At 46.8% G+C, this 26,838-nt stretch overlaps 1 protein-coding gene across 5 annotated transcripts; it reads right to left on the reverse strand.

The window, feature by feature from the left end:
- Positions 1-407: 407 nt before the first annotated feature.
- Positions 408-26,777, reverse strand: THRAP3 (thyroid hormone receptor associated protein 3). Of its 5 annotated transcripts, none has more exons than XM_032132527.1 (13): positions 26,683-26,777; positions 21,566-21,624; positions 17,447-17,529; positions 13,748-13,908; positions 9,924-10,829; positions 7,812-8,552; positions 7,087-7,259; positions 6,532-6,643; positions 6,202-6,286; positions 3,705-3,889; positions 2,911-3,103; positions 2,158-2,304; positions 408-1,896 (listed from the first exon to the last, which is right to left on the reverse strand). In XM_032132527.1, the coding sequence occupies exons 4-13, from the start codon at positions 13,882-13,884 to the stop codon at positions 1,675-1,677; spliced, it is 2,901 nt and encodes a 966-aa protein (XP_031988418.1). In that variant the 5' UTR covers positions 13,885-13,908; positions 17,447-17,529; positions 21,566-21,624; positions 26,683-26,777; the 3' UTR covers positions 408-1,674. The 5 variants fall into 5 exon arrangements, with proteins under 5 accessions (XP_031988418.1, XP_031988414.1, XP_031988415.1 ...); XM_032132523.1 differs by having other exon boundaries at positions 2,158-2,307; XM_032132524.1 differs by lacking the exon at positions 17,447-17,529 and having other exon boundaries at positions 2,158-2,307.
- Positions 26,778-26,838: the final 61 nt, after the last annotated feature.

Below are 26,838 nucleotides of genomic sequence, written 5' to 3' on the forward strand. Positions count from 1 at the left end.
CCGTTACCCCACAGCAGCCAGGAAAGCTGCTCCGCCTGTGGGCACCCCCTGAACTCCCACGGGAGGCCGCACACCCAGGAGCCCCTACAGCAGCCTCCCGTGCCAGGGCAGCGATGGAAAAGCAGCTGTTGCTGGGCACCAGTGAGGACAGCACACGGGGCTGCAGCTACACAGGGACAGTGCTCCTCCTGGGAGAAGCCCGGGTGTGGGAAGGAGGGAGCCGGTCCTGTGCACGGGTGACACAATCCCTGCTGGCCTCGGCCTGGGGAAGGGCCCATGGCTGTGTCACCCCTGGCCCCAGGCAATTACTGCCAGAACAGGGGCTGAAAGATCTTTTAATGCATAAAACCCAACAGGGAGTTGTGCCCCTGACTCCCCCGGCGACTCAGGACACAAACCAAGCAGAGTTACACCTACGACTTATTTTATTGTATTTTATTTGCATAAACAAACTTCGGGGCTTTGCTAAACAGGAACTGTTCAAGTCAAAACAAACCAAACTCTAGCTGGTGTGTGGGGAACAGCACAGCAATCCTGGGGAGAGGGACAGGGGGAGCACGGGCACGACTGTGACTCCCCGCCCAGGCTCACGACCTGGCCGGGAACCCTCCACAAACTGCTCCAGAATATCTTTTAAGTACAAGATAAAAAGAAATGCATCCTAAGGGCCATCCTCAACCAGCTCAGGAGGAATCTGCCTTTCGGTTTTATAAAAAGATTAATAAAAAATATTGAAAAATTCTCATCTCTGTTTATATTTTTCCCCAAGAAGAATTCGGAAGTTCCTTAGAAAACTGTGTCACCTTGGAAAGGGCACTCGGGTCACAACCAGCTGCAGGGAGGAGACACAAATGCTACAAGCAGTTTGGGGTCCAGCACACACCAGGCCTAATAGTGAACACAAACAGTGGCCAGAAGTAGGGTGTAATTTTTTTTTCTCTTTTAAACCATGCTAATTTTGTTAATTTCCAACAGAAAAGGAAAACAATCATTTTTAAAAGGCCCTAAACTCAACTGTTACATAAAAAAAAAGTTTAAAAAAAAAAAAAAAAAGGTCATAGCAGTTTGGTCCCAACAAGTGAACGTTTAGATGTTTACTCACATGCTTCATTGTTTTCTTATTTATAAGAACCAAAAATAGTTTCCAAAATTATCTCTGAATTGATGTTGCTACGTATGTAAAGGCCTAAAATAAGCAGAATTTAGAAAACTGAATATACAATAGGGGAGGAAAATTTGAGCAGGCGAGTGAACCCCGACTGTCACTGGGTCAAATTATAAAAGAGAAACAAAATGTCAGGACTGGTGGGGTCAGGTGAGCACAAATTGAAACCACATCGTCCTCAAAGCCTGTTACCAAAAAATAACCGACCATCCATAAGGTCACAAAGAAGGAAAAATCTGGGGTCTCACCCAGCGCTTGACCGTATCCAGTCCAGAAGGGAAGTCTTTGGGAAGAGAAACTCCAGGAGTGGATCCGAGCGTAAATGATGGATCAGTCCCAGTCCGTGCTTGGGGAGGCTGAACTCTGGAAATGCAGTTAAATAACGTCGGGATGGTTTCCGAGCTGCTCTCCAGGGCTCTGCTCAGCACGTGGGGATCACCCTGACACCCCAGCACCAGCCTGACCCCTCCCCTCCTGCCAGGGCTCCCAGAACCGCGCAGACCCCGCGGCTACTCGGCCGTCGTCTGCAGGGCGTCCTTTTCCTCCCGGTTTTCCGTTCCGCTTTCGTCGTCTTCGATTTCTCCCTCTTCCCCACTGAACTTGTCATGAGCCCACTTGGGGCTGGTGCTGGACTTGCGGAACATGAAGCGGCCTCTTCCCCGGGGGAAGGCGCCGCGGCCGCGGCCCCTGTTCACCCATTTGTCCGTGCCCTCGCCCTCGCGGTCGTCGTGCTGCACAGGAAGCCAAGGACAGCAGGTGAGACAGGCTGGCACCGCCCTGCACCGCGCCTCTGCAACCGCCCTTTGGGATCCACTTAATGGGAACCACTCTACAGGGAGCAGGAACAAGCTCTCTTTAGGCAGGAGCCAGCAGCTTCCTGTGAAGCACCACCCGAAGCCCTACCTGGTGTGTCGGTGACAGCTGGTGCCCCCAAAGCACCTGAGACCGGGCACGCCTGGAGCACGCGGGTGTCTCAGCACCCAGGTACGTACCAAGTAGTACTTCTTGCTCTTAGGCGTGTACTCGGGATCCCACTCCTCCTCCCTGCTCCGCTTCTGGAAGTCATTGTTGCCGCCGCTGTTGCTGTTGTTGTTGCCTGAAAAGTTGCCTCTGCCCCATCCTCTCCCTCGAGCTCTGAACTGCTGCAACAGCAACACAGGGGAGAAAAATAGAACGGCTGCAGAGGCAGCACCCTCGCACCCCAGCCAGCTTCCAGAGGTCCAACTTCCCTTCCCTGACCGTCCAAAACATCTTTAAAACCTATCACTAAAGCAACAGGACAGCACGTTTTTGGGTTTTTAGTTCATCTGATCACACAGCACATCACAGTCCCTATAAAGCTGCTGAAGATCAGGTAGAGGCATTTCCAGGGCAAGCTCAAGCAGGTGAGACCCCTCTGTACATGGACTGCAAACATGAGTGTGGCCAAGCCCCAACAGAAGCACGGCGTGTGCCCATCGGGCTGCTCAGCATCACTAACACAAAGAAGCTTCCAGGCTTTGTGCTGCTCCTCCCATCTGGAGTTTGCCACCCACAGCACATCCCCAGCAGCCTGGTTCATGCCTCAGATATGGAGTGATCCAGCTAGGGCTCATCACCCACAACCAGCCACTGCCTCGGGGCTTCTCCTCCCGGGCAGCTTTAACTGAAGGAGCAACAACAAAACAGCCATTCCTGCCCACTTTGGGAATCAGCCCTTGGGACAGGCGTGGAGAACATTTGGGGCAGGTGTGGAGAACACTTACAAAGGTTCCTCTTGCTCTTCCTCTCTCATTTGGACCAGTGAATTCCTTAGTTCCAAGCCGGGACTTGTCAAAGCCTGTGGAGCTCTCCTCCCTCTCCTCAGTCTCCTCAGGATACTCCTCTGCTTTGACTGAGTGAGAGGACCATGAAGACGATGAGCTGGATCTGGACCTCTCACGCACCCGTCGGTGTTTCCTGTTTCAGTGATGGGAATGGAGGGGAGGGGGACACAACAGCATTAGGAACTCAGCTGTGACCCATCTGATACAAAACCACTTCATTATCACTCCCTTATCAATGCCACGCTCTCCTTTTCCTACTACAAGAGGAAAAGCCATAGTAAGAGCTCAGGCTCTAACACAGGGCCCAAGATCTTTCCAGAAGGAACTTGTTGCTCCTTCCTAAGGTGTTTACACCATCTGCTCTCAGCTTAGCATGCATCCATGGAGTTTTTAATCAAATGGAAAATTAAGCTAATAGAAAAGGATTAAATGAACATCAAAGCCAACTCATTTAAACATGGCTGTTTCTCTCTGACACAACAGGAACAAGAAGGAAAAGTGACTCACCCATCCTGACACATGGAGCCTTCCCATCTACCTTTTACAATTATTTAGTGTTTCTGAGAGATACAATGATAGCGAGACGACACGCAGAGGGGGTAGCTCAGGCCATTGGAGGAGTTATGTCACAGGTGCACAACTGTGTGTACAACTGTTGTACACGATGTCATCTCCAACCTGAGCAGCAGAGACACGAGAAGCACAAGGAAATGGCTACTGGGTTTCCTACATACTTTTTCTTTGAGCCTTTGTGACTTTTCTCCGTTTTCTCAGCTGATCTTTCCCTTGAGTGACTTGAATCTCTTGAGTCCACCGACTCCCTGGATTTATCGCGTTTAAGATCTCTTTCCTTATGTTTTTTACGGCGTTCAATATCAAGGCGCAGATCAACAGGGTCGTCCTTATATTTCCCTTCAGCCTACAAACGCAGGGGAGAGGGAGGGCAGAGTTGAACACAAGGTCTGCAGTGCCCCAGCTCAGCACCATTTACTTTGCTACTGACTGCACAGACTTCTGGAGAACTGGAGTTTTAACTGAGCACTAATCAATATTCCACTTTAAGATGTCAAATAATGCACTATTAAATTAAGTTTGCTTTTGTCAGAATTCAATTTTCCTACTCTTAAAATCACTGCTTTTTAAATTTTTAATCTCCTCTTTAAACAGCATTAAAATAAACAGTCTGGAAGAGGGGAGGGAGACATGGAAGCTGACACTTATTGTACACCACAGCCAGTGAGGATGTGAACAACTTGGGAATCCCATCCAGCTGATTATGGATCACAAGTACAGTGTGGCAGAGCTGTCTGACAGCCTGTGGGCGCTTGGTCCCGCCCAGCAGCACCTGAGGTCCTGCTGACAGCCTCACCTGGCAGGGGCCAGAGGGATTTTAATCCCAGGTCTAGAAGTGACACTCTGGGAGAAGCAAAAGCTCTTTGCTGCTTGGAGATACCCAAGATTAGTGATCCAAGGGGCAGGAGAAAACCAGATGAAAGGCAGCATCCAAGGGGTCTGGGAGAAGGGCAACATCCCATGGATAGGGAGGCATTACTACGTCTGTCAGGAAGATTTACTCGATGCAGATGCCACCTACAGCTCCTTCCCCTGGGCCGGAGGGCACTGTGTGACAGGTGCCACAAAGCCCCACAGACACACTGTGGGTCTCCCACAGTCCTGCCAAGTCTGCTACAGCAAGCTGGTGTCTCACAGAGCAAAAACCCACCAGCTGCATGAAACATTAAAACTGAATTTACACTGCTAATTAAAAACAATCATAAAAGACACCTGGTAATGCTTGCTTTGAGCTGTATTTAAATTGGTACTTCAAGAAGGGATTAGGAGCTTCTTTGGGAAAGGAGTAGTTGTTTTCCCTGCGCCTCCTTTGAGCCCTGTGGCACCTGGGTGTGATTCTGCTGCCTGCCTGAAGTGACAGTGGCTGTGGTTTGACAAACAGGTAACTGGGCAGCAGGAGGGCTGCAGGAAGCCTTACACCATGTTGGTACCAACACCCAGCCTCAGCCATTGCTACTGCATTTACACAACACTCATCCTGGGAACTGTATGACTTGATATGCAACATACATCAAATTAATCATCTTCAATTAAATACAAAAGGATTAGTAATTCTCTAGCTGTTAAATTTTTTACTTACATGAGTTTCTAACCACTTTTTTGTTTAAATAAATATGTCAAATAACGCAGGAGTGAGAGCAGGCATTTTGTTTTGGTATTTTGCTCTTCTACTTTCCCCAGGCAAAGAGCTTTAATTTCTACTCTGAGAATAAAACTGCTCCCAACACGATGGATGACAGATAAGTGACAAAATCGGCAGCAGCTCCCTTATGTGGCACAGCAAACACCTATTTGGGTTTGGGAGGGCACGTCTGTTTCACGGAAGGCTGGCGAGCTGTTTGGAAACCACGTTTATAACACACTCTGCCAAGCTGATGCTCAGAGTTCAGGCCCATCAAATCCATCTCACCATCGTCCATGTCAAGCCACAAGTGTGTTTGGAAAAAATCGAAAACAAATATGAAACAAGTAAGGTTTCAGCAGGACTGGTTAAAATCTCTTCAATGTAAATATGTATGAAGGTGAATAAACAAAGGTTAAAATCTCAAACATTTTACGTTAAGCCTTTTTTATGATTGTTTACAGTGAGTGCAATGGCTTAACATTCATCTACTCAGCAAAGCTAAAACACTCAATCCCAAATGCTCTGGATCTAAGACAAGTGCTGAATGTTAAAGTAACAGCAATCAACAGAAATGGCACAGTCAGTTGTTAGAACAAAATTTATCATCTGCTTAATAGTGTATCTGCTTTAGCTCAGCATTTAGTTTTACTTTCCTCTTTTTGACATGCATGTCTTTGAAAACATGGTTGGCAATATTGCACGTAACAATGGAGTTAATCATACTTACAAGCAGAAAAATATCACAAAAAGTCTCTTCTCTCATCATGGGCACTTGTTCCAAAAATCCTCTCTTTTTTCTCAAGCTCACCTCAATTGACTTTGGGGTCATTTACCATAGTCTAACCACTTCACAAAGGTTGTTGATACATTTTTAATAAAAATTAACCCTTTGTAGTTCATTTTTAGAATTATGCCCATCCTTAAAAGAAAAACACAAACTTAAGTAGAGAGTAATTTAAACAAAAACATCACTGTTAAGTTCATGCCCAATGCACTCATTTTGTTGAATTAAACTAATCAGAGTAACAGTTCACCTTGAAGCCAGGATCTCTGGAGCTTTTCGATTCCTCTTGAGAGAATCCATGTTTTCTAAAAGTACTGGGAGATATATCTATCCTCCTAAAGAAAAAAAAAATACACAGATATAACCTTGCTCATAAGAAGAATCTGAAGATTTTAGATAAAATGTCATTCAAAGCAAACCAGTATTTCCAAATGTACTTAAAATTCCCTGTCTTTTTCCTTTTTTTGTTTTTTGGCTGAAGTTAGTTATATACTTGAATTACTGTGGAATTATTCCAGAGTTTAAGACATGAAATCTGGAATACCTCTGCAATATTAAGACAGTGTCTAACAGCACCGACCTGTGGATTTCAGGGCTCTTTTTGTTTTTAGCTGCATCTTGTTCCATTCCTTTCTTTAGATATTTGGTAAAGCGTTCATTCAGTGTCATTGCTGAGGATCCAAAGTGATGCTCTGCCAGGGGTTCAAACAAACAATGCCAAAATATTAGTGCCAGTTTTGTAAAAAGTCAAAGCCCACCCATCGCACAGCTTGTTAAAACCCAGGTGCAGGACAGTGAAGCACCGTGGGGATGAGCTCTAACGCTGCTGACAAATTCCAGTTTCAATTTTTGGTGTTTCAGTGAAATGAACAATTTCTTCGAGTGAGTCACAAATTCATCAGAACATACAATTCTAAGTCCCAGACTCTGAATATTTCTCAGGTAAAAGCAGGAACACCTTCTGCCTGTACAGAACAGTATTTATGTAAATAAAGATGATCATGATCATGCTGCTGGTCTCATCTCTGGAATATCTGCTGGAAAACAACTCCAGGCATTTCGAGTGGACAAACCCCACTTATTTGGTCAAGGGAAGAGTGAACCTTCCCCGAGGACACACGGACTCCTGACCCACCTCTTACATGATGGACTATAGTCACTATGTGCTGAGCAAACAGTTCAGAAGGGCTTCGCTGCGACTGAGCCGACTGGATATGATGGAAAATGGAACGGAATTCCTGCTCTTTCTTGTTGCTGTGCACGAGATCCCGGCAGAGCTTGCGCTCCTGAGCCAATATGCCACTGGGACTGGAAAAAGAAGAGCCCATGAAATAAAAGAATGGGGTGAAGGGGAGCAGTTTAAGGTGTTTAATTCTGCAGAAGCTGGGAGCCCAGTGATGGTTTATGTTGTTATTAGGGAGGCAGCCACGAACACTCAAAAGCATGAGCAAGGAGCTCCTTTAAACATTCCTAAACACACTGCTCCAGGTTACTGTGATAATTCAGGTCACTGTTCTACTGCTGCATGGAGAATAAGCATAGTAAAACACATGGCAGAGAATCAAATGGATTTAAGCAGCACAGTAACTCCCCTGCACAACTCAGCTTCCCTCAGCCAAAAGCCACTGAGTACCTCACTCCATCTGGGACTCTTCTCAGAGCCTGGTGCATCCTAAACTAATCTTACATCCAGTCATAGCAAAGGTTAGGAAAAAGTTAAATCTCCAGCTCCCCAAACCACAAACTGTGATGCAATATTGCTTAGCCTTCCTCACACTTGGCAAGCACATGGGGATCTCAGGAAGACAAACAGGAAAAAACATCACTACTGAGACTGCTCAAAAGCTGGCAGATCCTTACCGTGCAAGATCCTCATCGAAGGAATCCATTCGAATATTGACCTGGGCCTCACGAGTAATGGAAAAGGAGGATTTGCCAGGAGTTAGCCCCTCTACTTTGGTGCTTGGCTTCTCCTTCACCTCAGAAGCCTTCCTTGGTGGAGGGGAAGAGCTTTTTTCCTGGCTTGACTTGTAAGTGGTCACTCTAAAATTCTTTTCAGGTACAAAACCCCTGTGACCAGGTTCAGCTCTCTTGGATCCTGGTCTCTCTTCTTTTTTGGATCTTTCAGAATAGCTTTCCTCATCCATTTCATCAGGTTTCCTTTGCTTCTCTTTTCCAGGTGGCAGGAACACCACACCTTCCCATTTTCCTGACCTATCCTCTTCTTGACTTTTACCTGAAGTGGCTACGACTTTAGACATAAATTTGGGCTCATCATCAAATTCCGAATCTTTCCGGCCCTTTGCCTTGTCTTTCTTGTCCTGCTCATCTGTTTCATCTTTCCCATAATGACCTTCCTTGTGGAACTCCGGGACCTTGAGCTTGTCAAAGTCATCCCTGAACTTGTAGCGCTTGGGCGACTGGCTGCCGCGGTATCCCTTCTCCGAGTCAGCTTTTGATCCGTATGAGTCAGACTTTGCCTTTCCATCTGTTGATCCCAACTCAGAGAAATTCCCTTTTTCTTTACTTTTTTCTTTCTCAGCATTTGTTACTTTCTGGTCTTTGTCTTTTCCATTCTCAGTCTTCTGTTCTTCCAGATACCTGGTCATAAACAGACATTACAGGAGGTTTCTTATTAGAGATCAACAAGGTCAATAGTTCAGTTCAGAGTCAAACTTCAGAGAACACCAAGCTATTCATGTCCAGAAAGCTGCCTCTAGGCCCTAAAATAATTAAAATGTCAAGCAGATTACTCAGCCTGAATTCAGACTTTTGTTATCACTAAATTCAGCAAATGTACAAGGAGATGGATATGCAGAACTGATGGAATGAGGCTCGAGAACAAAACAAACCCAGCTGACCCACAGATGCATTGGAAGGAAAAGAGGAACATCTTACCCACTCCGTTTATTTACTTACAAACCTGGTTCAGGAGAACAACACATCAAACCTTTCAAATTGGCTGTCCTGCTTTAAACAACACACTGGAAATAAAAGCCTCAAAAGCTACTTCAAATTTGGGATGCAAGTTTCATAGGTAAGCTAAATATTTCATGACAGACTGCAAATACAAATAAAAGCAAACAGGTTAACAGAGGAGAATATGCTGCTGGGAAAGATAAAACACTTCTGGTGAGAACAATTCAGCTGGTTTATAGCATCTGAACAGTTTTAAAGCATCCACAAATCAAAACCCTGTCTCTGTGGGACAGCAGGAAAGCCCACAGACACCAGCTCAGTGCTTTGGAAGGCCCAAAGAGTCACAGGAGTTTTTTCCCTTCTCTTTTGAAATTTCAGACATCCTTGATACAGAATCAGATCAAAACATCTTTAAAAATAATAAAGACTTGAAACCACTTATGAATGGTGCTGTATCTTTTAAAACAAAGTGTCACCTTTGGGCACAATCTGCAGTGGACTAACCAAGAGAATGATGGAAGCAGATGCCTTCTGCATGGAAGGCTGTCTTCATTCTAGAGATGAACTTGGTGCTTTAGTTTCTCATCCTATCCACATACACAGGCACAAGCACTGCAGCTGCACCTGCCTCGGGCTGCTTGCAGCAGGATATGCAGTAGGATTTAATTAATTCCTTTCAATTTACATTACCTAACACAATTCCAGAAGGCAACACTAAGAATGTCTACAACCAACACGTAAATAACCAGGAAATGTGAGCTTCCATCTCCTTGGGCAATCTTCAAGTGTTCATGGCCTATGAACATTTTTGCAGGGAACATATACAATCTTTAGAACTATCCAAGCTGGAAAACCAGTTCCAACTTCCTACAACTCCGGGCTGTCTGTATTTTTTCCCTAATTCAGACAGGCCCAGAGCTGCGCACTGGCACAACTTCCCAGCTGGACTCTGCCCCAGCCCCTCGCCCTGCACATGGGGAGCATCCACATGTGCAGCTGGCTCCTCCAAAATATCCCAAAAAATAACCCAGCACCACAAAACGCATCACTTGCCTCTTGGAGAAGGCTCCTCCCCCGGGAGCTGTGCCCTCCTCCTTCGGAGTGGCACCATACAGCGAACTGACAGGTGTGGGGCTTTTGCACACCGGGCTCTTCCTCGTGGGGCTCATTCCTGCCGAGCCGTGCTCGAAGGGGCTCTGGTGGGAGCCCCCCTGGAAGGAGGTGGAGCCGCTCTGGGCGGCAGAGCCCATCGGGGACGGGCTGGAGCGCGGCGGGCTCGGCTTCTGCACGGGGCTGGGCCGGGGAGAGCGCCGGCGCACCACGACCGACTGCAGCGGGCTCTTGAGGGCAGGGCTGCGCTCCCGGGGGCTCAGCTCCGACACCGACCCTCTGGACGTGGAGCCTGTGCCATAACTGCTCACATCTTGCCACGGCTTTGATCCCTCGGATGCCTTGGCATCTTGAGCCCCAGCTCCTGAAAACTGCTGCTCCTTAGACTCGTCTCCTTGGTTATCTCCTGCGGCCTGGGATGCCCGGGCATCCTTGGAGGATGATTTCTTCTCCTTTCCAGATTTACGCTTAGAAGACTCAACTCGACTGTGATTCGAGGATGAGCGGGAAGAGGAAGACCTCCTTGACCGGTCGGAAGATGACTTATCAGAATTCCTGGAATGACTTCTGGACCGTGGGGAAGGAGACCTTCTCTTGGGCGAGCGGGAGCGTGACCTCCCCCTGCGAGGGCTGTAGGCCTGGCGGTAGTTTTGCCAGTTGGACCTGTAATTCCCATATCCTCCTCGGTTGTACTGGCCCCAGGGATAAAACCCTCGGTTTCGGCCACGGAAATAATACGGTCTCCGGTATCCTCTGTTATGGCCTCTGAAATCCCGGTTCTGATAGACTCTCGGATGGTTCCTTTCTCTGTTATGAGATGGAGAATAGGATCTTGAACGAGACCTAGAACTGATAAAAGAAAAAAATTTCACAAATATTTTATATTATAGTTTCTTTTTATGATTTATTTTTGTAGTTTATTCTTCTGCCACAACTTTTTATTTGAAGACTTATTAAAAAAAGAATTTGAAAAACTCACTTCTAAGCTTTTAAAAGAAATTTCTTTGGTTTACCCTTATCTGATTGAGGTATTATACTCTGCCGTGAATAAACTGCAGTGGAAATAATTTGTACCTGTGATACTGTCAAATATTTGATTTCAGGATCATTGCAGAGACCATGAGAAGCACACACTGCTCTCCATTTTGCTGGGATGAAAATGGCTGCTATCCAGCTTCAGAAAAAGTGACAGATCTCAAGCACCCAGCCCTTAACAGCTCAAGGTCATGGTTATAACTCATCCACAAAGAAGTATTTTTTCATGCAAATCATGCTACTGTTACTGGAACAGATCCCAAATCTTCCTCTCATGCCTCAACTTCACACATACTTTAAAATTCTGATAATCCAGATGAAACCTCGCTTCTCTGTCACGCAAGTTAAACAAATGGCTACACCTCCACAGCAGAAGGGCAGCAGCGGGGCGAAGGGCACGCTGCCCTATGGTGTTAAGCTCCCAAAGGCGCATCCCACAGCACAGTCCCACGGAGCTCCCGGGAAGGGAGCGCGCTGCGACACCTCCGCCGGGAGGCGCCAGGCGGCGCTGTGGGCGCCCCCGCCCGCACCCAGGAACGCACGAACCCTGGAAAAACGCAGATTCCAGGGGCTGACCGTCCCAACAGCCTCCCCCATTAAACTGCTGCCGTTGTGTAACCTTGCTTAAAGGTCCCACTGGAGCTCAGATGCCAGAGCTACACGAAGGACTGGCCAAAGTAGGAAGTTGAAACAGAAAAGAGATTTTTCCGAATGGAATTTTAGTAAATAACACTCACTGGAACAGTTTCCACAGCCCTTTCTCGCTTTCCGAGCTCTGGCTCTGACACACACATTGGTTATACTCCAATGGACATGAACGTCCTCACACAGATCTCAGTGCTGCCCCTCACCTCTCACACCCCAACCCCCAGAACCAAGGGAGAACAACCTGCTGTCGGAATTCCTGCACACTTAGCACACATGTGCAGTCAAGAGATGAACTTCAGTTCTGTTTTAATGTCTTCCTCCTACCAAACAGGTCACAGTTTAGCAGGAAAATCTTGTTCATACTCCGATCATTGCTAACAAACAGCTTAACAATCATTTTAACAGATTTTTCAATCCTTCAAACAACCAAAAAACTTCTCTGAGACACTTCTTCATTCAAACAACAGCAACCAGAAGGAAAAGCAGAGAGGCAGGAGGCAAGCACCAGTTATAACAAACTCTAGTCCAAGGCATGAGGAACACAGACGCTCAATTTTCAGACAAGTGCTGCATCTGTGATCAATTATCAGCAAGGACCTGTATGATGCTTCCAAAATCTGTTCTAGTGCTTTTAGAGAGGTTGCAGCAGGAAGATTTCACTCCAAAAGTTGCAGACGCTATTTACCAGAAATCTTTTTATAAAAATACAGTAAAAGTTATACAGTAAAAGAAACACCAAAAGTGATAATTCCCCCAACTCTGCCAGCCCCCAGAACTATTGGCACTGCACTGCTCCAGGGCTAAATCCCCAGCATTTACAAGAAGTGAGAAACAAAGTAATAAAGAAAGCAGGAGATATCAGGCAGACTCCAACACAGCACTGTAACTTAGAAGAAACAGCAAACCTACCAAAGGAAGAATAAAACAATTTGTGGTGCATCTTGAAGTACACAGCAATGGCCTTTTATGCCAAGATCCCACCAGACCTACCTCGGAGAACATCCCAAGGCCAGGCAGGGGGGCTGGGCTGGGCTGACTCGCTCCATTTGGACTTTTTTTTTTTTTTTTAAAAGAGTTATTTATAAAGCAAGAGTAGCTTCAGCAGCAGCACAGAGGAAACAATCATGTTTGCACAGAGTGCCTTTTTCCCAACTGCCAAAGTTCCTTCACAGCTAGGAGATATTCCCAAATGAGCACTGATCTTCCAGCATTCCAGCTTCCTTCTGCAAAGGGCTCCGGTTGGACTCAAGTCTCCGCCTCTAATTTAGTTTTGTCATGTCCTTCTTTCTCCAACTGTACATTCATTAGAACCTCTGTACTTTAAGAATCTCTAACTGGTAACACTTGCATGCGTTCACAGCCCAGCAGTTCTCAGAATACGTGCTATTCATCTGAGTGAAAAGGCAGGAGAACACCATCATACCCCATCCAACTGGAATGGCTTTGCCAGATGCAGAATGCTTAGCCAAGAGAAAAGGAAAAAACAGATATCCATGGAAGACACAAGCCTGTAACTGGCCTGCTCAGAAGCAATTCAGGGAGACAGGAACAACTATTAAATACATTAATAATTTCTTAAAATTAACTGCAGCAAAATTATCTTTATCCACTTTATCCCTCCAGAAGGATCTTTCCTGTTACCTGGCTCCTGCATGTGGAGGGGAGGGGCAAAGGAATATCAAGAATTGTCCCCACCTTTCACAGCAGTGTCTAAAATTGATATTAAAACTTGCTTGAATTCACTTCTCAAGAGGGGAAAAGCACACAACGTCTGCAAAGGCCCCTTGAGTCTGAGATCAATTACATTAAAGCCTCAAAAAAGCCAAAGTCTCAAAAGAAAGATCTTGACTGTGCTGACAAACATCTCTCTCTCCTAACTTATTTATTTATTCACAATTTATTCTCTTAAGTCATTGAAAACACCCAAACAGCAGAGGTTGGCAGGAAACAGCCTGAGACACAGGACATTATCTGTCCTGGGATCTAATCAAAGTCTTTCCCTGGAAAAGAGTTAAGTGACAAACCACCTGCAAGGGAGGAAAAGCCCTGTTCCACCCTTTGGCTCCAGGGCTGCACATACTCACCTCAGTCTGCGCTTCCTTGACCGTGAGATAGAGCGGGAACGGGAGCGGGATTTGGAGAAGGAACGGGAGCGGGACCTCGATCCAGACCTCGAGCGGGAGGAACGGGATCCAGACTTGGATTTGTTAGTTTTAGACATCTTTGCAAGCACTTGTCAGTGCACCTGAGGGAAAGAGGGAAATAGAAGTATTTGAGAAATGAAGCATGTGGTTGATAGGAGACAACAGGCAGCACCTGGCAGGCTGACAGATTCCAGGGACACGGAGCTTGATAAGGCTGGAAATAGGAACGTTTGAAGTGCCTGCTAGGAACAGATGAATGGTTCTGGGCTTAGAATAGAAGGTTTATTTCAGTCTAAGGAGGAAAACTGCAAAAAGAATAAAAGGCTCTAAACCCAGAGTAATCACAAATGAGAGCATGACGGCTGAAAGCACCAAGTTAATACAAACCTGGGAAGAGGCAGGGCCACGCTGCTGGCTGAGACAAGGCCACCTCTAGAGGCAAACTAGCCCATGGAAGTGAAAATTCCATGTAATTGCAGCCACATCCCTGTCTGTGCAGCCAGCTGCCACTGCTTTAAAGGACATGGAAGAAATAAAAAAGCTTACCATCAAAAAAACCCACCCATAAACTTTTATCTAAACTTTCAGAAGAAATAAAAAAAGAGTTCATACTCCAAGACCCAGGAATGTGACCCTGTTCGCACAGCTCTGCTCAGGTTCAATCCTGTCCTCTCTGCTTGTGCAGTTCCCGCAGTTGCTGTGATCAGTCACCAGCATGGATCACCCAGCCAGGAGTTCTGTTGCAGCCAAAATAAATCAGATGTCCTTCCAAATATTCAGAGACAGAAGAGATTACACTGTAGCACTAAATGACTCAAAATAGCCATAATTATGAATTACCTGGGCTATTTTCAGGCATGTATCCAGGTAAAGGTTAGAGAGTCACTTAGAAGATGATTCAGGGCATAGTTTGACCACACAAATCTTTCAGTTACACCCTCCCTGATCTGTTCTCTTATACCTACGAGTGAAATTTGCATTAACTGCGCATTCGATAAGTTATCAACAAACTTCCCAGCTAAAATGACTAATGGGAAAGAGCCAGAAATAAAAATGAACTATGTTAGTACAAACTTCATCTTCTTTTTACCCACTGATTAAAAATAGAGACATTCAGGTACATAAACACAACTGATCAAGTGCTGCTGCTGTTATATCCATTTTAAGGAAATTCCAGAGGACTGACTTGCAATGCCTTCACTTCCAGTCGCTCTCCAAAATTACATATATGGTTACCAAAGGCTCCAACTTCTGCCAAGGCACTTCCAGGAAGAACGCAATGCCCAGCACTGGAGCAGCTGCTGGGAGAGTGGGTGGTGGTTCATCACCAGAGCTGGGACCTTCTAGAAATGGGAAGTTGGCTTTTATTTTAAAAAATCACATTACGTGTTCCTGTTCTTCCCTTTCACTATATTAAAGATGTTAGATCAATTCAACTGAAATATTCCAATATATTCCACATCACAAAGCATGCAGAAAAAATAGTAAAATTAATGCTTCCTGTTCTATTAGGAAACAATAGCTGTTTTAATCCCTGTTGCCCCAGGGATGAAAATCAAAATACACTGCCACTAAGAACCAAAGTTTGTTCTTGTGCTTGGTCATTTTTCAGGGAAAGAACGTGTGAAAGGATAATTTTTAAGTATTTCCTTTTAATTTACTGAGTATGTCTGTTGAACCAGCAACACTTCCTACTCCGTTGGCCAAAAAATCCAACGCTGAGCACTGGAAAGCAAAACACGGAAGAGGAGCAGAAGAAAGCAATGGTAACAGGAACTACTCCAATATACAGAAGATGTGGCACTAACTCTCAGGATATCCCAAGAAGACCCCAAAATAGATTTTAAAAGTATCACTTTGATCTGTTTAAGAGTTTTTGTCTTTCACTTTGATCCACAGCACTTCCCAGCCAAACATCACCCTGGTGTGTGCAATGTGTGCCAAACGCTCACGTCTTGGAAGGATTCTTTATCTTTGCCAACATTTTAAAGTTGATTCATTCCTAACACATGAGGTGACTCCTACTAGGATAGAAACAAAGTTGCTACGCCCCATCAGCACTCAAAAGGTTAAACAAACTGCACATTGGAGTCATGTCAGCTCCCCTGAGTTAACTGCAGTTGTAAACTTACTGTGATACACATTTAGTTTTAAGAATGACTGAAATATATAAAATATGTTCAGCAAAATACCCTGCTCTGAAAGCATCTGTTCTTATACATAAAAAGGATTTTATATTTTTTAAATAAAGAGGTGCCCGTAAGTGAAGCAAAGGCAAACTGAGAACAGCAGCGGCTGCTGACCTCCCATTCCCATTTTTCCCCTGCCCACAGAGCTGTGCCCAGAGCACACAGCTCCTAGAAATGCTGTGTCTGGCCCTGAGCAGAGACTGCAAGCAGCAGCACTTGCACAGTGCTATGGGGACTTGTCCTTAACAATCTGCCCTGCCAGAGTCCCATTTCCTTCCTACAGCTACAGAACCCCCCAACACCAGCTCCACCTGCACCTGGGAAGGGACAAGGTTGATCCGGCTGCCTGATCCACATCTCCTCTCCCAGCAGACAAGCGTGACTACACACATCTGGAGGGCATGTCCTGCTGGAAGCATTGCCAGGGATTTTCTACTTTTGTTTTTCCATTTGTTTCTTCTGCAGGCCCAGTTCTAAGCTGTCCAGCAGATCTTCCCAAGGAGTGGAGTCTCCCATCCAAAAACATTCGCTGGTTTTGGATGTGATCTGTGTGCTGAGTTTAAAAGTTCTGGTAAGGCATCACACCCTGGGAAACAGACACCTGACAGCTTGTTCATCTGTCATAAAACCACACTGTATAGAGCAAACTTTGCCTTCTCCATTCCCTAATTCTCAGGGCAATCCAGCACACCACTCATGGAAACAATAGAGGACCAAATGCTCCCACTAAAGCGCCAGGTGGACTTTACCCGGAAGGCAAACTATTGTCAGTAAGCAGCGGCAGGAAAGTTAATGTTTTACCTCCTGACAAGCTCAAAAGAGAAGCTCAACTCTGCTCCAAAGCAATGAAAAAGAGTCACCATTGAGAGTCTCTCACTGCTATGCACTTCCATGAGCTTCCACAGCCTTGGAATTTAAATGTTCACAATAGTTAAGGAAAACTTTTAAGGTCACTGCTGGAATCACTGCAATGCTCAAGCAAAGAACAAAAGCTGGAGGAGGGCACATGGCAGAATATGGGATTTAACACTTAGATCAGTGTGATGTTTAATAATCTGGTCAGTTAAGGTATCTGGAGAAGCAGTGCTCTTCTCCCAAAAATGACCAGGGTGTAAATCCAAAGATTAGTAAATATAGCATTAAAAAAACAGAAAGAGGTAATACTTCTTCCAGGACAGCCAAGATTATTTCACTGAATTGTTCTACTTTACCCTTATATTTTGCAGTTACTTGGGAAGACAAGCCCAAACATTCCAAGACACAAGGCTGAGTTTTTTCTTCTAAACCTGCTCCTTATTTTCTGCACAGCAACATTATCAATGAAAGCAGAATTCTACCATCAGTTTAACTTGCAGTGTGCCCAGAAGAGAAGGGATATATAAGAAGATCTATTCCAAATCCCAAGACAGGCAGTTTTACCTCTTGTGAAGATTTTATTTCCTTTGCCTACCTGCTTGAGCAGGCTCACACCTTGCACCCTTCTGTCAGATTTCACTGTCTCAGCTTTGTCACTTATGAAATCAGGAAGAAAATCTGAAATGAGAAGAAAATACACCTTTGTACATGCATTGCTGTACTGCCACCAGAGATGAACTGGCTGCCCTAAGCTCCTGCTGCACCCAAAATGTTCATCAGATCCCCAGTGTTTCAGAGAGCACATACACTGCAGTTGACCAGGAATTTTTTTCATGGACTTCTATGGAAAAATGTAGCTTTTAAAATGATTGTTCATGCTTTCAAAATTCTAAGTGCTCTTCCTTCCTTGCTCCACCCTCCCCTGCCCCATCCCACCTCCTGTGACACACATCTGTCAGTGCACCTGTACAGCCGTGCTGGAGCCATTTCTCTCAGCCCATTTGAATGGTCTTACTGGGCTCAGGACTAAGGATTTTCCCATATTGTTAAAGGAATCCACAAGCCAACAGAAACAATTGTTTTCCTGACAAATCATCCATCAGTATATCACCATCATCCAAGGGAGCCACCAGTCCACTGGGAGCTTTTCTGACAGGTCTACAGTTACATTTCAGAATCCTTCCATGCACTGCTAGAGGGGTGGAGGTTTTAGAAGAGAAAACAACATTAAACACAACCTCAGAAATTACTCCATGTTATTAAACCTCTGATCTAACAGCAAGACTGTCACTTACTCTCTGTTGAGCCATAAAATAGACTTGTTTAAAGCTATTAATTTTTTGTTCTTACTTCACTGAAAAAGCACAATTTTCAAGTAGCTTTTAAACCTTTTTCTGAACTGGTGATTAAGTCCTGTTCTCACTTAAGAGGGAAGGCAGTGTTGCAAAGTGTAGTTAGTGATTTTTAAATGCTGCTTACCAATCATGGGAAAAAGCCACAAAGAACAGCATGCCACAGACCTTTTTTTATTATTTTTACTGTTATCTTGTCCATCTGTCTAAATGTCCATAAAAAGAAATCTCACCTTATATCTTACAAACACCTTTGACTTCCAGCCTTTCACAGTGGCAGAAAGAGTTTGCCATACCCATTATTTCTTGCTTTGTAACAGAACATTTGGGCTTTGGGGTTTTTTTTCCTATATCCCAAACACCACTGTTACCACCAAGTTTCGGTACAATCCCACACACAGAGCAAAACCTGGATTCTCCTTTGGAGGAAAATACTGTTCTTGTGTTTAGAGCACTACTACAGGAAAAGGAACCAAGTCAACACACAACAGGCAGGAGTAGCAAACCTTTCTTCCAGATAGGGAAAGGAAATTGGGAAACGTGCTCAACGCTCTCTGCTGAAGTAGAAATCATAGTCCAGGAGTTTCTTATTCCAGAACACTGTACAGAACATTTCCATGTGCCAAGTCATGGGTCAAATGAAGAACATTGCTGGTTGTCAAAAAGCCTTTTTCCAGGAATTTGTTCCCTGTTTCCAACTGGCCTGTATTACTTTATGACTCTTTCCATCTTCCACTCCTTTGTTCAAGGTCTTTCAGGCAGCACATGTCAGGATTTCAGCCCTTCCCCAGCTGCTGCAGAACAGCCCTGCCCAGAGCAGCCAGCTGGCACAAGCTCCAGCTGAGCCCACTCCACCCCAAGGTGTCAGTGAGGATCCTGCACACGGAGCACCACGGCTGTTGGCCAGCTTGGAGAGGGAAACACAGCACACACCTCCCTGCCAAGGCAGCTGTATGTGTTCATATCTGAGCATAAACCCCCAAACACCTGGAAACAAGCGACATGGCTTGTGTACATACCTCAGACACGAGCACAGTGTGGTGAAATTCCTTACAGTGGTTTCCATTTATCGCATGGTGTTTGCAAACACTCAGCTCATAAATATTAAATGTCTTGTAAAAGCATTTGTAGAAAGCTCTATAGAAGCGTGGTAGGTAAACAAAAATTTGCTTTCTTCTGGCCAGCATTTGAGTGAAGCTGTTGTGGTTTATTTTGCTGTGAGGCCCAAAGTAAATGAGGTGGCACCTCATTAGAGAGCACATTTCTGCCCGAGCCTCTTGGCATCCATTTGGTGTCACCAGCACAGACATTCAGCTCAGGAGGAACAGCTGAACTGCTCCTTCATTTGCTGAACACCCTCCATTATCGGGGAAGAAAAAAAATTAATTCTCCTTCTGCCAGCTCTACAATTCCTAATCCCAAGCCCCAAAACCCAAACAAGATTAGTTCATTCCAAAAAAAAGGAATAATGCCACAAAACACCCTACAAAGTGCACTCTGTGCAATGAGGCAACAACAATCACTGCAAAAATAAGCTCATAAAGAGCTGCAGCTCTCTCCATGTCCCTGAAGTGCAGCAGCAAGTACAGAGAGCAGACTCATCTTTGTTAGCTCAGAACCCAACGCTTAACACCTCACTTTCTACTGGATTCTTCCTCTTCAAGCTAACCTCAAGTATGTTCTTGATATCAGCTTGAGGGGAAGGGAAGAACCACCTGCACAGCTCCTACAGCCAGCCAGGGAAGAGCAAATTAAAATGTTATTTCTAATCAAATCTCATTGGGGGAACAAAAAGCAGAAAGACTTCTATTCCCAGATTCAGTGTATGTTTTCGGAAGATTTATGATGCACATTAACTAAAGCTACAGCTACACCTACCGACCTCCTCACCAAAAGATGTCCAGACAACTGCTAAAAGAAATGACCAAAAACCCAACCACAAAACAGAGTGTTCTACTCTAACATTTGCCAAACACACTTGGGGGAAAACATCCAGAATTATTTTGCCACAGCAAGAGAAACACAAATTTGTCAGCAGCAGTTTCACTTTCTCTCTAGTCTATGTGCTTTCAAAACTAAGATTTTCCTTCAAGCACATTTGGGTTTTCACACCATTAAACTAATCCCTGAAGAAGTTTAACCCTGAGCTCCTGGGTTCAGATAATTAGAAGCAGGTTCTATGGAATGGTTGGAAGAGTATTTACAGGTTCTTCTGGAAAGGACTGATTCTGCAGACTGCAGTGCTGAACAATCCCTTTCCAAATAATTTGACCAGCTACAAACCCCAGTCAGTCACTTTTCCGAAACTGGCTACCTGAGAGAAACTATTTTATAAATATTTGAGCTTAAAAAGTCATATGCTGTTATTCAGACAGTTTAGTGACAGGGAGCTCAAGGAAACAATCCAAGAAAAAGCTGATTAGAAATCTGGGTGGTTTTGTTACAGAAGCTGGGCAGCTGGAATTTCTGTTAAACACAGAACAAAACATCCTTAATTTTTAAAAAAAGGGAAAAACCTATATTCATCAGCTTCTTCCTTCCAAATTTACACAGCTTGGGAAAAGCAGAAAGATCAGGTCTTTCCCCAAACTGACAGCTTTCTCACAGCATAGCCCTACTGTTCGGAGCAGCTTTGGAGGCGAACTGAAGCTCTGACAACACTGCTGAGGGGCTGGGAATCTGTGCCTGGAGTTTTGGAACCCTCACAAGAAGCAAGAAGTGGTCCAATTTACTTTTCTTAAGAAAAGTGTTCACAAATCAGTTAACTCAAACAATTCAAACTTGTGTGTAAGTGAAGTTCTCAGCAAAGGGAGGATGAACATTTCCATCCTCTCAGGTGTCTGCCAGCTGGAGCCCAGCAGGCTCCACACACACTTAAAAAACGTGGAAGTTCTGCTTCCAAATAAACAGCAAGTAACAGAAAAACTGTTTGATTGGGGATTCTTTGGAATTTCTTCTGCAACACACAGTACAGTTACAGCCAAAACAGACTCTCCTGAGGGATTACAACTCTCCACACATTTAACCTATGAAAATACCAACTCCAGCAAATTTCATTTATAAGCTGAAAAAAGCAAAACTACTCCCATATTCTCAAGCAAGCACTTCACTTATCTCTACCTTAACTGGAATCCCGCTACCTTAGGGGGTAAACAAGGAAAAGGATTTCCATGACCTGGTATAACATTTAAAGTTCTTAAATTTTTTTTTTTAATTGTGGCATTATTGTAAGCACAAGGCACCAGACCAGGCCATCTCTACACTCCGCCAGGCTTCGAAACAGAGGGAAATGCCTGTCCACAGGAATCCTGTACATATGGAATAAACTTATTTGAACAACTTTCCGTGCTGTGCTCACGTACCTTGTGCAAGTGTCCCATCAAATCTGGTTCTAAACGCTGCTTTCTTAGAAGCAATTGACCTAAGTAAAAAAAAAAGGAAAATCAAATTTAAACTAAACCAGACACTGGCAAATCCTCCTATTTTAGCAGCACAGGAAAGGATTCTGATTGTAGCCATTCATCCCAGCACCGATTCCCAGTAAAAAAAGGCCACCAAAATAACATCATCTAATCAGACAGTGCATACACAGGTCTTAACTCGGGAAACCAACCTCACCCACAGCCCCACAGGAGCAATTACTGTAATTATTTCAGGTGTAAATTACAACGTACACGATGCCACCTGGTATCACATGTCCAGCCCCCTGTTAAGGCACAGGTTAGTTAACATCCTTAATGCTGAGCCTCAGTCCCTGGAGCACAGAATTCCAGCCTGACACGCCACACTCCCCCATCACCTTTAGTGCTCCCAGAGCAGACACTCCAGGAGGGCTCCTTGCCCCGGTTTCCTCTGCTGCTCTCACTCAGCCAAAGGCAGGAGCGACCCAAGGCAGCAGCGGGAGCAGTGGCCGGCCGAGCCAGCTCCACACCCTGTGGTCCCAGCAGGGGCTCTTTGGGGTGTGCGCACCCACCTCACCCTGTAAATCATGGCAGGCTAAAAATGGCCGGGTGACGAATGTGGAGGTGAAATTGTGAGCAGGGCACTTGCTCTGGGATCACTGGAGCCGCGAGCAGGGCTGTGCATAGGCCTCACTCTCGGACACCGCAGAGGTACTAGCTGTGTTCATGTGTGACAGGAGCAAGAACATGAAGAGAAAAGCCCTCCTTGGGTAGGAAACAACCCCCAGTGCAGCCGGCTGCCACCTCTGTGTGCTATTAGCTTCACTTTTTTTTTTATGGCCCGGCAGCTTCCGGTTACCATGGAGTGAGGCAGCGCAAACACCATTCCCAGCTGGCACGAAATGCGATCCCGTGATTTCACTATTCATAGCTCTGACATGATAAAGCTAAATTAAGCAGGAACTCTTAACTTCTCCAAGCTCCCAGCAGTGACTACCCCCACGCTCAGGCTCTGCTAACACAGTTTCCCTGTGAGGAGGGGAAGGATGTTTCCTTTACGGTAGGAGACTCCAGACCCACACACCCAGCCTGTCATCCGGAAACAAAATGGCACCGGCTCCTTCCCAGGCACCAATTCGGCCTGGCACCAGTGGGAACAAAAACTGAGTTGCTAGGGCCAAATTTAACAACTTCCTCATCTTAGGACCCACTACAGAACCCCACAGAGCAGTTTAAGCCTTGTTCCCAGGCCCATCCAGCACAGGCACCACCGTGTCCAGGAACAGAGGCAGCTCAAGGGGCACTGCCACAGCCCCACTGCCACTGGCAGCTGTCACACAGCTTGGCACCATCACCTGGCACAAGCTCCCCGGGGAGCCAGAACAGCTTCTGCAACCACCACCACCATTCCTCTCTCTTCCAATGCCTATGGCCTGAACTGTGTGGCTAAATACCCTGAAATTCCCGCATCACCAAAGAACTCCCTGTACCGCCATAATTCTGAGGAAACCACACGACCCAAACCCCATGTTCCTGCCCTGCCACGTGCAGCCATCAAACACAGCTCAGGATACTGTAAACTTTTCCAGAAATGGAGAAAAAGTTCAAGGGCTCCGTGGCTGCTCAAACAATTAACGAGTTGCAACACGACAAACTGTCATTTCCCAAAGACAAAGCCAAGTGAGCTGAAAAATACTCAAACTTCTGGCAAAACCACTCTATTCCTTCAGGGATACAACTATGGAACACCACGGCCTTACAACGAAAAGCATCCTCAGGCTTATCCAGTGTGGCTCAGCCCTCCCTAGGCCTCCCAAAGCAACATTTCTTTGACAGCAGAGAAAGTGGGAACAGGTAAACCACATTTAGATCAGCTGATGTGCATAGATTGTCACATCCTGGAGTTTTATAACTGTATCTTTTTTGTTTTCTAATAGCAACACCCATGCCAGTGTTCACCAGCTTTCCTGCAGCCTCAAACATCTCACAGTGAGCCCACATGCCTGGCCTGACCCAAATGATTGTTTTCTTTAATACTTTACACACTCCTTGACTTAAACGAGCTGGAGAGAGCAGCAGACAGCTAAGTTATATTATCATAACCCCAACAGCAGAATACCCATTTTATTTACAATACACATAAAGCCTTGCTTCCATGAAAAAGAACTAGAAGTGAAGGTCAGGGCACATGGCTGCTCCAAAACCCCAGTGTCCAGGGAAGCCTCTTCCCAGACAGCATTTGCTGAAGCACTGACAGCAGAACTATGTCTTCCAGAACTCATGGAGAGGCAGGGAATTAGGAAGGATGGAAAACAGCAGGAAGTCACCAGGGTGTAACTCAGCAGAAACACAGACAGGACTCCTGCAGACAAAGAACACGGGCAGGGATCCATTGTTGCTCGCACCTGCTGCTGCCAACACAGTCTGGGCGGACACTCGGCTGCAGCCAGAGCTGCTGCTGCTCCCAGGCTTTACAGTACCTTGGAAAGGCATCTCCTTCCCAGGGCCAGGTCATTTCTTTATAGATTCATTTAGGCTGGAAAAGACTGCCAAGATCATCGAGCCCAGCCTGTGACCAATCCCCACCTTGCCATCCAGCCCAGAGCACTGAGTGCCACGTCCAGGTGTTCCTTGGACACTTGCAGGGATGGGGACTCCAAACCGCCCTGGGCAGCCCCTTCCAATGCCTGACCACCCTTTGCAATAACCTGACAGGGAAAAGGTTTCCTCTTTGGATCTCTGAACAAAAAGCATGTGAAAATGAGATAAGGGGCAGCAAGCCCTCAGCTGCCCTGGGCCTCCCTCATCCCAGGGACAGGACCCCCAACTGGAGGGGAAGGGTTCAGACCCCAGAACTCTGCAAACCCCTGTGACCAGATTGTAGCATTTCCAAATCACTCACGAGGAACAGATACCAAGGCCCATCCACTGGAGCACTGCCTCAGAAGCAGCATATTCCCAACCTTCAGCTTCCTAAGGACATTGGAGGTAACTGCTCAAACTGAGTTCTTACTTGCCCTCCCTGTTCCTGCTGAAGTAGGGACAATATTCCCAGAAGGAAGGATGCAAATCAAAAATATGCAGCAGCACCCAAAGAAATGATAGACAAAAATCACAATGCCCTAGACCCTCCAGAGGATCCTAGGACACAAAAAAGTATATTTGCAAAAGCTCTCTACAGCAACTGTCTTATTTTGTCCTCTTATCTGCTGTGAGATTGTGCAACTCACAAGAGAGGTCACAAAGCCAGCCATTTCCTCGCTCTGTGCTGGGCACCTGTGAAGTTCCAGAGCAGGACACAGAGGAACCATGGAAGACTCCACGAGAAGGCACTGCTGTGTCCTAGCACTTGCTTTCCTGTGCTTGCAGCTGACTCCCTTTGAGGAAACCTGAGAAGCAAAGCTTTGAAACACCTTTTGAGTGAGTGGAGCCAAGGTTATGACACCCAATCGCTGGGAGCATCTCTCCCAGCCCAGCACCCACCAAAGGCACAGTAAATCACACTGACACAGCATCTGCCTTAGCTCCCCACGAGAGGGAATTGTCAGGAGTCCCTCCAGAGAGTAACTGGATGATTTAATTGTGCTCTCAGGGAAAGCAGCCTGAAAACGTCCATTTGCTGACGTGACCCTGCAGCCTCTGCACTGCTGAAGCAATAAGGCTCTTCTCTTCCACCACCCACTACAAGACAACCCAGAACATCTTCCAAATGGTTTTTAATTGCTTATTTCAAGGAACAAACCTGTTCTTGTGCCACAGCACCTGGCACATCACTGTACACATAAAAATCAAGGAGTCCCCCACCTCTGACAGGTCCTGAGAGGATGCTGTTGCATACACACCACACACACGAGTTCACCTGCTCCTCCCAAGGCAGGGCATAGGGAATGGCTTCACACTGAAAGTGGGTTTGGATCAAAGATTAGGGAGAAATTCTTCCCTGTGAGGGTGGTGAGGCCCTGGCACAGGCTGCCCAGAGAAGCTGTGGCTGCCCCATCCCTGGAAATGCGCAAGGCCAGGTTGGACAGGTCTTGGAGCAACCTGGGAACCATGGCAGGGGGTGGCACTGGATGAGTTTTATGGTCTCTTCCAACCCAAACCATTCCATGATTCTGTGATTCTATGCAGCACGGCTTATTCCAGACTTATCACGTCACTTTCTACACAAACACCCAGAAACCAAGAGGACAATTACAATCACCTTGGGTTGGCTTTGAAATGCATTTGCAGAAACCTCAAACACGTTCATTTCCCCAAAACAACATGAACTAGCAGAAAAAGCCTTTATCGGCCCAAGTAAAATCAAGACTCAGGCTCCACATGTGTGTCTGAGCCACTGCAACGCCCCTTCTGCCACATCGCCTGAAGTTCAGCCGAACTTCACGTTAAAGCAAGACGCAGAGCAGGCAGCGTAAGAGCACACATCCCTCCTGCTGCACCGGGAAACGGGCGGTGCCGAGCGCCGGTGCGGGAGCCACACACCAACTGGGGCTGGGACGCGAGGTCACGGCTGCGGCCTCCCCGAGCTGCCGCTCCCGCAGCCCCGGCCCCGCCCGCCTCCCGAGCCGCCGGCAGCACGCGGAGCCCCGGACATCGGGATGGGACCTCCGGGACAGACCGACGCAGGGAGGAAACTCCGGTGGCGCGGCCCAGAGGCGGAGGACAGGGATCCCCGGGAATGGGACAGAGGAACAGTCTGCGAAGAGCCCAGCGGAACACGAGCGGCCTCGGGAAAGGCCCGGGCGGGCCCAACCGGCGCCGGGGCCGCGAGGAGGCGCCAAGGCCTGGCCGGGCCCAGGCCCACCACGAGGCGCCGCTGGGGCCGGGCCAGAGCGGTCGCGGGAGCAGCGAACGAGCCTCGCCCGGGGACATGCGGGGCCACGACACCGGGGAAGGGGGGGGGGGGGAATGCAGCGCCGCGGTGAGGCCCAGGAGGGGCGGGAGGGGGGAGTGGGCAGAGGCGGGGCGAGGCGGCTGCTGATGGCTCGGGGAGGGGGACGGGGGTAAGGAAAGCTCCCGGTGGCAGCGCGCGGGGCGGGGCAGGGACCCCGCGGACTCCCCGATGTCCCTGCACTCACCGGCGCCGCTTCGCCGCGGCCCCTCCGCACCAGGCGCCCCCTCCGCCTCACGCACTTCCGGCCCGCGCGCGCGCTCTGCCCATCCGCGGGGGCCGCCGGGAGCTGTAGTCCGGCCCACTCTGCGCGCTCCCCGCCCGGCTGCTCCGCCGCACTATA

The sequence above is a fragment of the Corvus moneduloides genome, chromosome 23 (genome assembly GCF_009650955.1).
Source record: "Corvus moneduloides isolate bCorMon1 chromosome 23, bCorMon1.pri, whole genome shotgun sequence".
Taxonomy (NCBI): Eukaryota; Metazoa; Chordata; class Aves; order Passeriformes; family Corvidae; genus Corvus; species Corvus moneduloides.

Bases quoted from the DNA above. Each gene is read 5' to 3' on its own strand.
- THRAP3 (XM_032132524.1), bottom strand. From the start codon at position 13,884: ATGTCTAAAACTAACAAATCCAAGTCTGGATCCCGTTCCTCCCGCTCG. The intron at 8,553-9,923 runs GCAAGTGATGCG...GTTTATGACCAG, and splicing joins GGAGGAGCCTTCTCCAAGAG to GTATCTGGAAGAACAGAAGA. The intron at 2,308-2,910 runs GTAAGTGTTCTC...TTGCTGTTGCAG, and splicing joins GAAGAGCAAGAGGAACCTTT to CAGTTCAGAGCTCGAGGGAG.